At 40.3% G+C, this 18,346-nt stretch overlaps 1 protein-coding gene across 1 annotated transcript in view; it reads left to right on the forward strand.

The window, feature by feature from the left end:
- LOC113171312 (protein tyrosine phosphatase receptor type M) overlaps positions 1-18,346 on the forward strand; it is a 125,926-nt gene that overhangs the window by 59,376 nt on the left and 48,204 nt on the right. The window contains 5 exon segments of the mRNA XM_026373602.1: positions 4,619-4,887; positions 4,889-4,928; positions 6,287-6,396; positions 9,792-9,993; positions 10,671-10,773. Coding sequence (XP_026229387.1) covers positions 4,619-4,887; positions 4,889-4,928; positions 6,287-6,396; positions 9,792-9,993; positions 10,671-10,773 — 724 coding nt within the window.

Raw genomic sequence — 18,346 nt, forward strand, 5'->3', positions numbered from 1 at the left:
GCTGTAAAATAAAAAGGCATTCACCCATTCATCTCCACCCCTACAGCTTCGGGGGGTTCATCGGGCTCGGTGGCAGCGCAGCCCGGTGCAGCGCTGGGGCATCATTCTGTGGTTTCAATTCGATCCTGCATGTTGTAGCACCCTCCGCCCCTCATTCTCACCCATCATGGCAGTCCCATTTATCATGAGGCCTATAAAGAAGGACTTGATAGAGTGAGGAGCGACCAACACCATTCAATAAATCCTTGTGATTATCCACACCCCCAAGGTATGGGCTAAGTGCCTGTGCGTGTGTGTCCTGAGCACATTTGTCTCTGACTTTGTAATGGGCGTATAGGGTGATATTGGAACACGAGAGGTCCGTGTACAGTGCCTTTAAAGTGCTATCAATTATAACCTGTGTACACACGTCAGTCCCAAGGCCTCATTTTACTTGTTGCATTTGATGGAGGTAACAAAAACCTTGGCACCTCTGTCCCCTCCTCTCTTCTGTCATAGCATTCTTCATTCAATCACCCACCCATCCACCCACACATTGACTCCCTCCATCTCTCTCTCTTAACGCCCGCCCTCCCTCCCTCTCTTTCTCTTCCTCCAGAGGATTGCATAGAGGAGCACTCTAGGAGGGTGATGGAGCTTTGATTGTCGGTTATCAAAAGCTATCATTACGGCTCGCTTCTGTGGGATATGAAAATGATTTCCTAAGTGTAAAACCCATGTCATTACCTCAATGGCCTCAGTGCTATCACTGAGATGTAATAGAAAGTGGCAAACAAATGTGCTCGCCTCCCAGCCCACCCAGCTTCAACAGAACAGAGTGAATAACACACAGCAATGGAGAGATAAGTGATGGCAATATCAGGCCTCACTGCCTAGAATGGAACACTTTACATGAAAACAGCCCTCCGACCAGGATTTAATCTTCACCGCTGTCATGTTGTTTTGGTACTGTCTTCGATGAAGGCGCCTGTGTGTGAAGAGTCCCGGCTGACATTCTCCGTCAAGGAACCCGACAGTCTACATGCCATCCTGTGAAAGTCGAGGCATTTGTCTTTTTTCATTTCCAAACAACAAGGCTCCCTCCTCTCTCTCCTCAACCTGTGCGCTGTTTCTTCCTGATGAGATGGAGACTGGGCTCAGACTTGACTTGCTGGGGGTTTCTAATCATTGGAGAAGTCGTCTTTTCTTTCCCCCCTCCTGGTTCTGTTTGCTGAGCAGGGAGATGGAAGTCTGTGCCAGCACCGGGCTTTTCTGCTCTTAATCGATGTGGATCTGATAAAGATCCGGGCTTTCTGAGAGACTCGTACTGTGCGAAGCCTGAGGAAGATCTGATAAGTAAATTGTCTTCTGTACACATAGGCACAGAGATGCTGTGCTTCTGTGCATGTGTGTGGACACTCCATAAACACACAAGAACAAGCACAGACTCACCCCCTTATACACACACATACCACACTTGTCTCGCAGTAAAGTGGCTGTGCTCCGGACATGCCCAATTTGTTTCCTTTCATCCAGGACTAATGTCTGCCTCTACCCAGGGGCTAAGTGCACCATTTGAAGCCCCCTCCAGGACAGACGGCTGCAACATTCGGTTATTTGTTGTTTGTGCTTCATGTTTTGGGAAATCATATTATCACTCGAGCTGCAGTGGTGTGTATGCAGGGCCTGTTCAAATTAACAAGGGGCAGTAATGTGCTGATAATTTCTAAAAACATTATTTAAATGTCATGCTGTAATGACCAAAAATCACTAATAGCTCTATGTAAATGTCAAATTCAAATTATTCAATTACACTGGTGAGTGTGGGGCAGGTAATAATTTGTCCACTGCTTGGAATACCAATCTGGCTCTCACTCAGGTTCATTCTGTGTGGCCTGGCATAAGATAGACCTCAGTAATTTCCTGCTCCAAGGGATGCTCTCATAGCTATTATTATAACTCTATTCCACTAGAAATATCTGCCGTACTGAAAAGATATTAGAGTCATATTTTCTCCCCAAAATATGTGTCTCATGTTCTTACCACATGCAAAAAAACACCTAATTCAAATGTATATGTGGATAAATAATTGCTTTCTTGTAATTCATTTTTCTTCTTCTTTATAAGGCACGGTCTATTTCTCCCCACAATTATATTTTCCACAAGCCTTTCCCATGCTTGTTGGCATCTCTCCATTTCACCAAAATTAGGTTGCACTGGACATTATCTATGATGTTCCAAGAAGATGGGATTGTGACATTCTCCTTGAACGCTCCAGAAATGAAACTTCCCTCCCAGCTGCTTGTGCATGTCTGCTTGAGATTCACACTTTGGTGCATTTGTCACTTTGAGAGCATCTGGTTTAATTTGATTTCTGTGCCTGGCCACCCTGCAATTCTCTGTGCTTTTAGTGTAACCGTTGCCCACTGAGTGCGGCCAACAGATAGTTCCACAAATAAAGGGGTTTAACGTTCTATTTTCTGCATGGCTTTCCCAACATTGCAACCAATTCGAAGAGGCCTGTTTTCCTTTGGCAGTTCTGCACATTTCTATGTTAAAATCTGCTTTTTCAGTGCGGTTGCATTTGTTTAAAATGGTGGACCACTTTGTCAGTCACTACTTTTATTTGATTCTACTATAATGTGTTGTTACTGCCTCTGAGTAGTTTATTAGTTGAGTCTGCAGCTAATAATTTTGAAGGCTGATGTCTCACATACCAGTCTTCACCAAAGATGAACATTTCTTTTCAAGATTAACAATCACTGAAGGTCAGTACTGCTACGAGACCCTTATCAAAGATGACACACAAATTCAAAGTACCTCAACATAGTATTTCAAAGAAAGTTCTCTCAGAGTATATTAAGAACTTTTCTCCAAGCTTTAACCTCTATTTAACCCCTAAGCCAGTCAACAAAACTAGATATTTTGTTTAAATTCTTATAAAAGCAGATCCTCTGTCAAGGATTTTGTTCATGTGCTTCATTTGTGGAGAATAGTAGTGACAATCCTTCTTAAACAGAAGCTGATCACCTATGTTTTTCCTTTAGGAAAGATTTTTTCCTGACATTCACTACTTGATCATTTGTAGCCCTTTGTGTACGTTTCATGTACTGTATGCTACACATCGATTTCCCTCCCCCCATCTCTCTTCAACAGTGCTTCCTTTGCCTCCTTCGGGCCCTTCTAATGATATTTTATTCTCTATGAAAGCACAGGAGAGATCACATCCGTTGTTTCTCCCTGTGAAATCTCAGTGTGTTCCATTTTTCATTCAACTAGCAGCCTTCTTTTCTCTCACTGTTTCTCTTATTGCGTTATCCTTTCTCACTTGTACTGTACAAACCTCTGACATGTCATAAGTCATGACCTAATTCCCCGAAACCCTTTCATTTGTGTCTTGTAGCTCTTCTGTAGCACTGCAAAATAACTTTGGCTCATATCACCATAAGTTAATTTTCAACGATTCACTGCGAAATTTGATCTGCTGCACATTGTATTTCAGTGGGTGTCTGCTGCACGTAGAAACCTAACAAAATAAACATTAAGGGGCATCAAAATGTTAACAGGGTTGTTTGCAGATTCATGCTTGTTTGTCATGTCCTTTGCACAGTCTGTAGAAATGAACAGCGTGCTGCAGCTTCAGTCCAGTCTCCCCCGATGCACCTCCAGAATGTTAAACATGGCTGCCGTTGCTGCCTCTGAATTGCTGGACTGTGTCTCCTGGGGAACAGGGAAATTGAGCCCTGGCTCTTCCTAATAGGTGGTAAAGTGTTAAGTTCCAGAGAAATGGACTGCGAATTTAACCTGGAATGGAAATTGATCCCATTACCTTGTGCATGGGCTGCTTCCCTCCCGTAGGAAAGGAGAGAGAGCAAGAGGGGAAAGCAGACGAGGAAAACAGAGAGCGGAGGTGAAGAGAAAGAGAGAGAGAGAGAGAGAGAGCAGGAAAGAGCAATAAGAGAGTCACAGAAAAAGAGATAGACAGAGAAGGAGAGAAGAGATGAAGGGAAAGGAAACAGAAGTAGAGAGAAAATGGAAAAAGTAGAAGAAAAAAAGCAAGACAGGGAGTGTATGTGATTAGAGGTGATAGGATGGCAGTGGGGTTGTGTCCTGCCTGGATTGACAGGCTGGCTGAGTCTGTATCAGTGTGGCGCTAATAGTTGACCGCCACTGGGCGAGATGGAAACGAGAGAGGAAAAGGCAGAGGACAAGGTAGAAGGAGCAGAGGAACGGCACGCTCTGAAGGGATGATACACCTCCTGCTGACGGTTTCCACCAGCAAACCTGTGCTGTCTTGATGTATGCAGCTGCTGTGAGACCGAGTTAGCAACGGTGATGGGATGTAGCAATGCTCAGTATCAGGCTGCAGCTTTGAAATGTTCAAATATATCCTGGAAATATGAACTCCAAACAGAGGGCATAATATTTCAGTGTGAATAAAAATGTTGACCAGGTCTCAAGGGTTATGAAAAATCTTGTAGTAGATTTGACCCAAAGGAACACGGTCTGCTGTGTACCTGGGCACAGACCTCAGTAATTCTTTATTTATTGAAACTATCTTGCTCTACCAGCCATTTCCAATGGCCTAACCGATTATCTAGATGTATCCTCACATTTCACTCTCTGTCCACCCCTCTAGAGCCCATGCATGGCCCACAAAAGCTCGAAGTGGTGGACATCCAGTCCAAACAGGTGACGGTGCGCTGGGAGCCTCTGGGCTACAATGTGACCCGCTGCCACAGCTACAACCTGACCGTCCAGTACCGCTCCAGGGTGGCCGGCAAGGAGGAGACCCGGGAGGAGGTGTGTTACGACACCCAGAGCCGTGATCCTCAGCACACCATCCACAACTTGACGCCCTACACCAACCTCAGCGTGAAGTTGGTGCTGCGAAACCTGGAAGGGGGTCAAGGAGAGCACCGAGCTGGAAGTTCAGACTGATGAGGACGGTGAGTGTGATATGGGAAGGATGATACAAGTAGCTGTTAAACTGATTTTAGATCAATTCAAACTATATTATAGTGTGTTAATAAACATTTATTACTGCTTAGAGACCAGTTATAGATTTTCTTTGGTGTGATTAATAATTGATGACATATACATTGGTGAACACACTTACTTACAGCTCCATTGTAACGTGTCATAAACAATATATTATAGAGATATATATTATTAACCTATAAATCTTAAGGGAGAGGTGTAGAATACAGCATAATCTAAAATTCAACAGGAAATTATCAAGCTCAATAAAATATTTATGTGAGGTTTATATTGCTATTTACAGAAGAGTAAAAGAGAGATGAGCATAGAGGCTCAATCAACATTTGAATTGTTAGTATGGATGGTCTCACCTGATCATCAACAGCGTACACTAAGGACAAGTTTGGGGTTTTCCAAATAATTTCCAGCAGAGCATGAGAGTCACACAACAAGCCTCTGCGTTGTATAGTTGTTGCACCTCCTTCAAAGATGAAAGATCTTCTGTGTTGCCTCAGCCGACACAGGAAATGAACTCTATAGAAGTCTCAAGGAACCCCGGCCGCCTGATAACAAACAGACTCAGCTGACGAAAAGAGAGTCTTGTCATGTCTGGCTCAGATATCTGTGTTTGGAAACTTGAAAGTGGCAACTGTTTCTCACTATCTGGCTGCTGTGTGGATCTGTGTGTTCAGGGTCCCGTGGGATACAGTGTACAGACGGGGTGTCGCTGCAGTTGCATTGTTGAAGATAAATCTTGGGAAAAAAAAAAAAAGTTTCCTCATCATTGTGTTTTGCTTGCAAAATGAAAGCAATTCACGTGAGGAGCTGTAGGACCAGATCTCTTCTGCAGTGTGTCACTACAAGTAAACACCGAAGAGAGATTAAGATTTGTGCTATTCCCGCGAGGTTACTAGTTTATCTTTGTTTGCAACACATTTTCATTTATGCGAAAAAGGTTCAGTTTTGCTGTAAAACATCTTTTAAAGTTTGTTTTTAGTGACGACGGCTTCAAATAATCCAGCAAATTCCTATTAAGATGCCTTTGACGTGACTGATGGTCATTTGTGTACTGTAGGTCCTTGAAAAGCTATTTTATTGATTGTTTACACACTTCAGCATGAAGAGTTGCGCTGAGTAAATCATAATAGAAAAGACTAAAGCTTTGTTGGAACTTCTTTAACTTAACAAAGCAAATAGAATAAAATATCAATAAATATATATCAAGGAAATCCTGCTATTTACCCATTTTCTAAACTCATTTCTACCTTGAACATTTCCACTCTACTACCTCTTTTGAGAAGCAAATGTGTCTGGTAATTTCCCACAGTGCCAGGCGCTGTACCTCTGGAGTCCATTCAGGGAAGTGCCTACGAGGAGAAGATCATCCTGAAGTGGAGAGAACCTGCTCAGACCTATGGGATCATCACTCAGTATGAGGTACACAAACACAAACACCAGGGTTAGCAAAATGTTAAATACTGAGCATCCTATGGAGTGATAAACACACCTGCTCCCGATATCAAGCTGTTTTTCTCTCCTCCATCTCTTAGCGTGATGGTCAGTGGAGCACTGGTTTGCTGAACCAGTATTCCAGTATTACATTTCAATTCAATGGACCTCTTTATTCTTTCAGTCTAAAACCTGGTCACATAGTTTTCAGGCTTAGGGCCTTGACACACGTCAGCCCATTAGTGAGCATCTGTCAGACTAGTTTTTGGACTGGCACCACCTACTGGTACAAAGAGTTATTTCCTGGGGCCACTTTGATGTTGCTCCAGCTTCATCTACTGTTTCCAGTACTTTACGACCAAACAGCTGCAAACAGCTGTATTTGTTCTATTTTATTTTGTGCTAATTGGTGCTAATAGTCATGGTTGACTCTTTGAATGCCTTATTAATGTATGTGCATGTATTAAAGTGAACTGTTAAAGGCTTTTTTAGACATTATATTTGTGGAACAGCTGGAATCTGAATAAGTTCATTAAAGTTACAGTTCGGCGTTTGAGCCTATACAACTTTAGTGTGTTGAATAGTTCTAAAAAATGAGCTGTAAAGCTGTAAACCATCATCTTCTGTCCTCTGACACATAGACGCTGTGAAAAAGTACTGTCTCTAAAATACATATCTCAATTCAGCACCGAGCAAATGTTGACACAGTCCCTGCCAACCTTGTCCAGGAGCTGCCTTGAGTCTTGAATAATAGAAACAGCCTTTACACACACACAGACACACACACACAGTTTGTGTACACATTGATCCTAACCAGCTTAAGGAGGAAGTAATCCTCCAGCGTTTCCCACAGACTGATTCTCCTTCTTGTTTGCTCATGCTTGGTATTTTGACTAGGTTAGCAAACGCTGACATGGTTGTTTCTCATACGTGGAGCACAGATCGACTGGTAGAAGCAATGAAATCAGGGATGCTGTAAATGTTGCGGAGGTGACTGAGGAGAACGAAATGTAAAACCAGATATATTCTCACAGCAGCACACATACAAATCAGTCGAGACAGGAAAGTCCCAGTCAGTAAATCAGAATCATCACACATCCGTGTTTATTCAAGTGTGTATAGTGCAGTGTTGTGTCCTGTCCACAGCTGCGTGGCATTTAGAGGTGCTTGCAGAGTGCAGGAAAACAATGTCCATAAAAACGGAAGGTTTACCACACATTTAATCACTTTAAGTGCAGCATATTTTTGTAGTTTCTCTTTTTAAAATTTCATGGTACAAGTAAAAGCATTTAGAGAAAATGGTATGGTTTGCATTGTTGCTTTGTCAGGTTCACTCATCTTTATGTTGGGGCAAATGTGTTTCCCTTAAAATACCCACTCCAGGCTATTATATTCACACTCTGCAGCAATTATTTCTCTCTGTCTCAGGGCGGAAAGCATTAACAGTATAGTAATGTTTCTAGTTAAATAAGAAATAAGTCACTGACATCCTGGTATTTAATACACAGTAAAGCATTATTACAGGTTTCGCCTAGACTAAGATGGAGTGTTTAAATTCACCCTGTCTTAAAGAGGGTGCACATGAGGAAAATCTAGTGAGCCAGCAGCTTGCTCCAGGTGTCTTCCTCTCACGCAGCTGCAGTCTGACTCTGGTTTAAGACAGTAACCCAAAATGTATTCTGCCGGTATTTCCCAGAAGTTGCTTCTTATAAGTCAGGACCTTGCTTTGATTTGACATTATCAAAGGAGTCAAAGTGAAATACGTCTGACAAGGCCTGATATCAAAGAGATTTCAGCTCTATTCCTTTTTGACCGAGTTCTGTGAATGCTATTTTATTGGCAACTTTTCAAACAGACATGAGCGAGCATCTTTAAAAGTGTGTAGCAGACTTTATCATTTATTTCTTGTTCATCATTAACATTTACCAAGAAAAACTAACTGTGAAGTAGAATTAGTGTAGTAGATCAACACTGTGCACCCCATAGCTACCCCATATACTAAAAATACTGTAAGTACTAACAGGTAATCCATTTGTTACTTGAGTGGATTACCTACTGCAATATTTAAATAAAACCTGGAACCTTGAATTGTGATTTGAATCATTTAAAACAAAAATTACTATTTACAATTAATACAAAAATTTGATTTTTGTGGTTGAGTTAGAGTTAGTTAGTTAGTTACAAGCAAGATGAAAAGAATTTGCTTAAATACTCTCTATTATTTCCCCAGCAGTTCTTTTATAATTGTAAAAACCTTGTCCATGTGCCCAGTGTTGACAAGTCATTTCAAATCCCTGTCCCTGTAATGTTAGGATATAAGATTTAGCGTCACAGAATCATTTCACAGACAAAGACTAAATGAGAAGGCTTCGAAGCATTTCAAAACTTGATGGACACAAATTATGCAGCACTTCAAACTCCCTTTGTGTTCCTTAATTGGAATTATAATGGAGGTTTTCCTTTACGAGCTGAGGCATTTTCTTAAAGTGGGACTTTAGACTTATTCAAAATGGATATTAGCAAAAACACTCACCTTAATGCTTCCCTCCAGAGCTCCCGGTGTTTATTAATGGAGAAGGAATACATTAAGTGTATTTCCTCTCTCCTTGAAATCACAAGCTTGCAGCAGCTCTGGTTGTAAAATACAGTATCTACTTCTGGTTTTACAGCATAATGCCTTGTTGACATCAAGTCAGAAGCTCAGAAATAAACTGAGAGCTAAAACACAAGATTATAACTGTTATGTATAATCCCTCAGTCTTGCCCTAGCTTTTACAAGTGCTTTAACTGTCTAAGCACTAAGCATAGATCTTTATTTTACAGCCTTGTTTAGTATGTCATTAATTAACAACACTATTGTGCTGGATAAGTATTATAAATGCAATTCAAACAGCATGAAAAACATATTTGCTATTGCAAAGTGACACCTTTTTTTTTGGACAACTCAAGGTGCTTCTAATATGTTGTCCTCTAATTTAACATAAAATAGTATTGAATGAAATGTGTGCTACACAAAAATGTTTACATTTTACATTTACATTTATAGAAGTAATTTAGATTTTAACCATATCCTCCAGCTCTCACTGTTTAATTGATTGAATTCATTTGGGCAGTGTATAGACAGGTACAACATAAAATACAAAATTGTTTCATGGCATTTAGGTCTTACTGAGTAGAGTGAAGATAGCAGTTAAAATTGAGTCCATACTGTAAGTGGGATGCAGAATTTTAACAGAGTGAGTACAGTAATGTTTGCTGAGCTACATGGAAGCTTCCAACATGAAATATTTGCTCTGCATGAATACAAATGCTCCTCAGCTACACAGAGCTGAAAATGGAGTACCAGAGGTCACTCTAAGAATATGTGTTTCTCTCCTTTCTAGATCTCCTATAAGGCAGTGAGTTCCTTTGACCCTGAGTTGGACCTCTCCAACCAGAGTGGGAAGGTAGTGAAGCTGGGCAACGAGACCACCCACATGTTCACAGGCCTCTACCCGGGCTCTACGTACTCCTTCACACTGCGCGCCAGCACAGCTAAGGGCTACGGCCCCCCTGTCATCACCCAGTTCACCACCAAGATTTCAGGTCAGCAGGGTCAACAGGATTGCCAGTTACAGTAGATGTCAAACAAGAAGTGTATCCCTCACTGGCACTGGATTTCTTTATGTCTAAATGTGTGAAGGAGAACATTAATGTACTCATAACTCTTAGTTAAGTTAGATACTTCTAGTTTTACTGTACTGTACTGCTTTTCAACATATGAAATGAACTGTGCATACATGCCCTCAACCACTAATATATGAGCTCTAATACATATATCCAATGAGGTGTACAGGTTAATTAATTTCATTGCTATTTGGTCACATTAGATTTAGCAGAACTGCCTGATTGGTCAGACAAATAGTGCTACTAGTTTCGGCTGGTTGTGCTTGTTGCTGCTGTGTTTGATATAGATGACATGACAGCTTTTTCTTTTTTTATACAGTTATTTTTGCAATGCTTATGCACTACTACGAACATTTTCCTTTAGCCACATACTGTAAATACTTTTGTGACAGCAGCAAATGTTTCATTCCACTGTTATTGCTATAGTCTGTGATTCAATTATGAATGAATGAAAAAGCGGTAAGTGCTCAGTGTAAAAGCGAGAAAACTGGTTTGGAGTTTTTGTATTTATTGCCGAGATGAATGACTTGTAGTAGCGGAAACATGATAAAACTCGATGTTGATCAAACGTGAACTGTGTTAACTTTGCTTCTTAGCTCCCTCCATGCCGGCATACGACCAGGAGACGTCACTGAACCAAACAGACAGCACCGTCACAGTACTGCTTAAACCTGCCCAGAGCAGAGGGGCGCCCGTAAGGTAGGATTTCATAAGACACACACACACACATATACACACAACATAGAGTAAACACAAGAGAACAGCATATTAACACACTAGGAATCACCGTCAACAACAAAAAAATTATCAAAGAGCTTGTTTTTATTAGTACCCCGCCTTGAAGAAAAGTTGCCAAGGAATTCAGTACCTTACAGTACGTATCTCATTTTCTGAGATCTGTTTGTGGATTTTGATGCTGTGAAAAAGAAGCACAGTCTTTGAAGATGAGAACAAAGCCTGGTGCAGCCAAGGCTAGCTTCAGGATCTCTTGCCTTTATATGTGTTTAATGTACCGGGCTGCCCACACCGAGCCACCACAGGCTTCTTGGGGGTACGAAGGATTACTGCTCGTTTGATGCTACATGTATTAGACATTTTTAGGGAAGCACCATGTCTGGTCTGTTTAAATGGCAAGTTGTTGGGAAACAGTCGCTGGGACTGAAAAAAAAAGACAGTTGATGATATATTAATGTTAAATGATTTATTTATTATATTGTATACATAATATATATATATATGTCATATATCATATATCAAACACAATCCTCCATTGGGATTGCAGGTACCTCTATGTAGCTCTATAAAAGGTGACACATGCCTTTGTATTTTTGACCCACAGTGAATTTGCAGTTAGCACTCATCCAATATTATAAAATTGTCCATGTTATGAGTGGTGTTATTACCAGTTTATGTTGTTGGCCTTCCGTGGCATGTGCTTTCAGCCTCTAGGACCAGAGGAAGTGACTTAAATTCTTCACATGAGGAGTGATAAACACTATTGCTTGCTGTAAAACTCAGTTTTACACTGTCAACTCTTCTGAGTCCTTTAAAGATTACAGCCTGGAGATCTTTAGTCAGGCTTGTCAGCTCATGTTTACCGTATGTGCAGCTGCCCAGATTAATGCCCCATCACTAAACAGAGAGGCCTGAGCGAGAAAGAGAGACTGATCGGTTTTTAATCTTCTCGCAGGTACAATTCAGAAGGCCTTACTCAGGCTGCCATTCTTTCAGTAGGCTAATTACAAACCCCTAATTATAATTAACAGAGTGTCATGAATCTGAGCTTCCATTAATTAGCATGCCGGGCTCCTCTTTGTTTACCGTTGGAAGGCATGCTCACCTCAGGACCAGATGAAAGAGATTGGTCTTTGGAGACATAAAGTTTAGTTTGAGCCCTACTTCACTCTGTTTGACTGAGCTGAGCCATAACTGTTCACTAATGCTTTACAGCTTAATCCTTAATATGGTGTTTGTCCTTTAATTGGTTTGTTCGGCTTAAAGAGAGATGGTGCTTGAACTGTAGATTGTAGTTTTGTGTTTGTGTTATTTAGCCTAGTCTTGTTGATATAAAGGAGGGATATGTTGAATAATGCACACATAGAACAATACAGTACAATACGACTGCACCACAAGACACATTTTCCAAAATGATAATGATAAAAATTCATCAGTGGTATTCAGTACATGGCACACTACAGCTCACAATTAATTGTGGAGTCCTTTGATCACAGCAGAGCCTCTCCACATCTAAACTTTATGCATATTTTTTCCCACCTACACACATCTTTTAAGTCTCACAGGACATGAAGACCAGTGTACTGCCTTCATGTGTACTCTTAATATCTTTGAAAAAACACAGGAGGTAGCAAGAGAGTAGGCTGCAGGACAAAGATGATGCACAAGCAGGCTGATGTTTCTGTCTCCACCTAGAATGAAAATGTAAGGTGATAAATTTAGGTATCTAAATTTCCCAGCATCTCTTAGTTAGGGTTAGAGGGTTGACATTACTAAAGGTTGCTTTACTAAGTGACATTTTCAGTCCACAGTAAGAGATGTTTTCCAGAAAGTGACATGACCTCGGGTACCGGAGAAAATCTCTGAAGTCAAAAACTTTGAACTGATTGAAGAGTTTGCATTTTGTCAACCCAGGACTTCAATTTCACACCATAGTTAGATTAAGTTCTGTTCTACTGCTCATGTTACAAGAGTAGTCATCACTTTTCTTGAGTGGTGGGTAGCTCATTTTGAAATTGAACACTTTATGAAATCAGTTTTAAAGCCTCTATGAAATAGGGATTTGACGAGGGAGAACGCTGATCCACAGCACTACAGAGCAGAGCAGCATGAAGCTTGATTTGATAACGCAATCTTGCACGCTGATTTGGTTTGGGAGGTAATAGAGCTCCAGACATTTGAGTTTCAAACAGCAGATGTTTTGCTGTAATACAGGAAGGGAAGCACACTGGAAGATCACAAGATAGTACTGGCTCATAAAAAAGCAAGGCATAACAGACGACAAACGTCCGTTTCACTTCAGCATCCTGCCGTCAGGCTCAAGTCAAATCATATTTTAGATAGATCTAGGCAGAAGATGTCACTGCCAAGGGAGGCAGTCAATTTTTCATATTTGTGTAATTGCTAATCAGTATAACATTTCCAACTTGGATTTGGCTTCTAATCTCTGGGGACAACACGCGTAGCCGGGAACAATTTTTACCAGAGGGGACACTGTGCCTTTAAGAGGATTAGTGAACTGTCTATCAGTCATGTCGTGTTAAACTAATGTTTGCAATGGCCTCTCGTCAGGGCCAGAATACGCCTCTTCACTCCGTAGCAACAACATAAATGTTTACATGCTTCTGCAGAAATAAGTGATTTGAAATGCTTTCCTTATCATTCACACCACTAAATCAGCCCTTCTCTCTTTTCCTGCCTTAACCTTTGCCTTAAGCAAGCGCACACACATATACATAAACAGAAAATCTATAAAACACAGCAGTCTCCGGCCTTGGAAGTAGCATATTGAGAAAACGGAGTACCAGCGTAGTTTCCACCCTGTAGCATCAGATTATCTGTACTCAACCATGGCCTGAAATCAGTTAAATGATTTTCTACAGTTCTAAAATAAGCACTAACTTTCTTTGATCACGGCATACCAAACGCTAATAGCTGTGCCTAAACGTGACACAACTCATTGCTTTTTACGATTTAATGGCAAATGTAATCTATTGCACCTTCTAATTTGTTTGCTTTATAGCTTTTTGGACACCAGGGAAATATAAAGAACAAGAAGACAGAGGAATAGAGGAAGGATGCTGGGTCAGGGGAAGTGTGTTACTTACAACGGCTCTTAAATCAGACATATAGGCATATAGAGCTGACCGATTAGCATTAGAGGGAGAGACAGTGATTGAAGGGCTCCCCGTACCCCTTCTGTCATACCCTTAAACAGCCTGGAGTTCTCCCACTATCAGCCCACATGAAAAATAAATCTGAGTTTCAGGTCACAATCCAGTCGATTCCGAGTCAATCCGCCATAATTGGTTGGCGTCACATCGCGGCAGAGCTGAAATCTATCGGGCAGCAAGGCTGGAGGAGGCCTAATTGGTGTCAGCTCAGGTTGCAGTGCTACTGCGGGAATACAGGTCTGCCCTTCTGCAGTACTGTATCCGGACACCGTTTTTAAGAGTACATCCATTTTATTCAACTTCATTCTATTGAAATTTTTATTTCATCCACCAACATTTCAGAAGGAAATGTATTTTTCATTCATTACATTCAATATGTAGGATTGTGCATATAAAATATATTATGATCAGTTCATAAAATATGAATTGTTAGAATTAAAATTACTCAGTAGTATTAAGAAGCAGTTAAAATTAGTTCCACTCGACCAACTACAACAATAAAGTACTGCTTAATTAATAATGCATCAGTAATAATGACTCAGTAGCATTATAACACTGACTGAGGACATTCTGCTTGACTACTTGTGGTACATTTTGTTCTTAAAACTGTACTTTTGTAGTATTTATATAGTGCAATTGTGCTACTTTTACTTCATTTGCACTTTAACCAACTATATTAAACTAGTGTATTGATTCAATATATATGTATGATTCAATATAAAAAAAAAAAAACATTGTGGTCGTAGGCACTATTCTTTGTAAGTATGTGTACTATGGATGTTTTTGTTACAATATGCTATAATATTTTTCCACTGTTATATTTCTACATTTACTTTAATACGTGATCTGAATACTGCAGCCATCAATTCATAATCATCAGTGATATGAATGCAAATAACTTGCATTTCCCTGGTTGTCAGATCTAATGATATATTAGATATAAATGATTTTGTTGTGTTTCTGTTGTTCATCTGTTGTTTTTCTGTTGCTCATTTGTGTCATACTAAATCAAGAATATGACTAAATGACTCTGGTCTGTCAAAATGACTCATACAGTAAATCGTGAACTCAGCTTGAGGTGACAAGGTGTCAGCTGCTCAAAGGCACATTAACATGACAGCGGTAGTTGGTAGAAAAAATGAAATCATTGCATTTCCAAATCGCCAACATTAAAACCATGAGTCAGTTGTACATTTTATAAGCAGGAGGTAAAATAGGGGTGCAATAGTGCTTCTTTAATATTTTACACGCATACAGCAGCCCACGGTTGAAATGCTTTAAGTGAAACTAGTAAAGTGGGTGTTATTGTCTCTATCACTTACAGAAATGAACAAAGCATTCTTATTAAATTTCTAATATTGAGTGTTGTTTCTTGTTGCAGTGAATCCGTGGTTTCGTTTTCCGCATTGCAAGAGTTCTTACCCTTGGAGCCTCATAGCCTTTAGCACGTAGTATTTTGCCTGAGGAAAGGAAACCAGTCGTACTCATACTGTGTCTGCCATTAAGTCATGGCACAGTCACATCATCATATCATAAGGAACCACCCAGGGGCTTCCAGCTTGTGTTGTTATTTCACTATCTGCAGATTGATTTGGAATATAAAGTACCAATATGTGCAAGATACCGTCTGAGCGAATGTACATTTGTACAGCAAAACAAAAACAAAATTGTTAGGCATGCTGTAGTTTATTGTGACTAGAACTCGTGATAGATTCTCAGCTCTAAAATCAAAATATAGCTGTTGTCTGTCATTCTGATGTTATATCGTGACGCGATACAAACCTGATGAGTACTGGAATATGATTCACAGCAGATCCAGTTTCATATACAAATGTATCACCACATAATAGCTCATATCAGTGTTTTGGCTGAGGCCTCCACACAGCTTCATCACTAATTTCTCTGCGGCTCTGAAGCTACTTAAGTGGGTCCCATGTACCAGCGCCACCTGCTCTTTGACCTCTGCTCTCAATAGGGAGCAGTAATTAAAGGCTGATTTCTCCTGCAGACTCTCAGCAGGATTAAATATTTCATCACCTCCCAACCCAGCGCTAAATAGGAGAGCTCTGAGGAATTGGGACACACCCAGCAAGAGCAAAGGGGGATTTCCTAATGACACTGCAAGCACCTTATGATAAACTATAGGGTTAAAGAGCACATGCTGTACACACAAGGGGACACTTAATCATCCTGTACCAACCGCGGGGAACAATTGATCATCTCCAAGGCTGTTTGTACTGTGACTATGCAGTACAATCACTACAGTGTGCATTTTTTGTGACAAAGATATTTTTTTCTACTTGTTTAAATAATACAGCCCAAGGGAAAATGTTCAGGGTCGTCTGAGCTGTACATCCTTCTCAGCCTTACCCGTTGTCATTTTAATATGGGACTATACAATTACATTATTGCTATGTGTAGATAAGAGTGCTTAGCAATCATTATAATGTCTATTTGCAAAACTATTTTATAGTCTAGTCATGAACAGACTTTCTTTTGTATTCATATTATTTCTAATCAGTCTGAGCTGTGATTGTGACAGCTGGAAGTCATGCAGGAAACACTGTTGTACAGTTAATATTATTTAATTAACAATCCTCCTGTATGTGATCAGATGTCATGTTTACATTAGTATCCTCCATATTATACATATTTGGATCATGGAAAATCCATGTTAAATCAGGACTAGACCACAGAGGGAGGTTCTCAGCCACATGTAAATACAACCTGTACAGTTTGACCATCGAGAAAAGCTGTCAAGTAAGTTGAAGAGTAACCTAACTCTGTCTGGTCATGTTGGTTTTAGGAAACCCAGCAAAAGCTACACGCAGTACCAAATACTTCCCTCACAAAACGTGGTAAAAAATGAGTCCATTCATGATATTGCTGTTTCTTAAACCTCAAACAAGATCGCCAGCCCGACAGTCCAACTAGTTTGTTGAGATCTGATGAACAGAGCTTACAGAATATAACAAAATAAGTTAATTACTAAGCTAAAAGTGAATAATTCCCTGATAGGCCAGTATTCTTCTTCACGTCCTTTGCAGGCACATTACCACTACTGCTTACTCAGCAGTATTTATCTAATGCATATGGCATCGTCTGTGTGATCACATTAGCATGCTTTGTGTGTGAAATAAAAATAAATCCTAAACCCACTCTTCAGAACATAGCTCCATGATGCTAACGATGATTCAGAACTTCATGGGGAACCTTTAAGTTGAAATTAAGTTTATCAATGTGCAAATTCTTCATTTAATTATATATTTATTTCTAAACAAATGATCCAGTGGATGCTCCAGGGAATCTGTGTTCGAAAGTATAACGTCATGTTGCATGGCAGGATTCACTCATTCATTCATGGTGACAGTGTGACTTTGCTTTAGCTTCTGTGATAATAACTTGTCGTTTCCATGAGTCTTGTGGAAATGGAACACTACTCCCCAATCACGGCTGGTTATTCTCCATTGCAGCTGTAATCAGAGTCTTTGTCACCCAGCGACTCAATAGATTTAACAGGTGGATGCGAGATGCATACTAAGCTAACACATACAGGCTAAGTGGCCGGACCCAGAGACAATGTCATCTCTGTCAGAGGCACAGAGGGCTGCAGTTTTGATCTAGCTCAACACAAGGCTCGAATGGAGAGGAAATGGAAAGAGCCGTTAACCTTTTCAGTTGTTGAATAATGAAAAAGTAAATAACGTCAGCCTGTCCAGTCTCTTTGCTTATTTCTCTTGCACTGTGTATCTGAGTCTATCCTGCCAACTTAGAATTACAAAAGTGATTTTTCTATAGAGTTTGTATTTATTCATTTAATATAAATGTAATTTACATGAATATACATGTCTATATTTTTTTTACTTATTGTTGAATAAAGTTAATGTTTCAGTAACCTATAACAATAAAGTGAAGACTCGGTCTTTCAGTCTTGGTCAAGAAACCAACAGTTTCTTAGAGAATATCAGATGTTCTCTGCAGAGATGGGAGAGCCTGTGGGATCCATCTGCAGGCCTTTTTAGTAGAGAGGGTAGACAATCTTAAGTAAAAAAAATATGACTGTTTGATTGTGGTTTGTCAAAAGAAGCATAAAAGTGACTGGTGGAGGGAGACTGGTGAACTCCTACTTCAGAGGAGTGTACCCGACCTGAAACTGTGGAGACAATAACCCAAAACACGCAGCCAAAACAACTCCTTAGTGGCTTCAGGACAAGTCAGAGACTTGTCCTAAGCCCAGACTTAAACTTTATAGAACATATGGAGCTTGACAGGATTTTGCAGGAAGAACTGCCTAAATCCAGGTGTGCAAGGCTTGTACTTTGTAACTTTCCCAAGAAAAGTTGAAGCTGCACTTCTACTATCAC

Source organism: Anabas testudineus, chromosome 17 (genome assembly GCF_900324465.2).
Source record: "Anabas testudineus chromosome 17, fAnaTes1.2, whole genome shotgun sequence".
In the NCBI taxonomy this organism is placed as follows: Eukaryota; Metazoa; Chordata; class Actinopteri; order Anabantiformes; family Anabantidae; genus Anabas; species Anabas testudineus.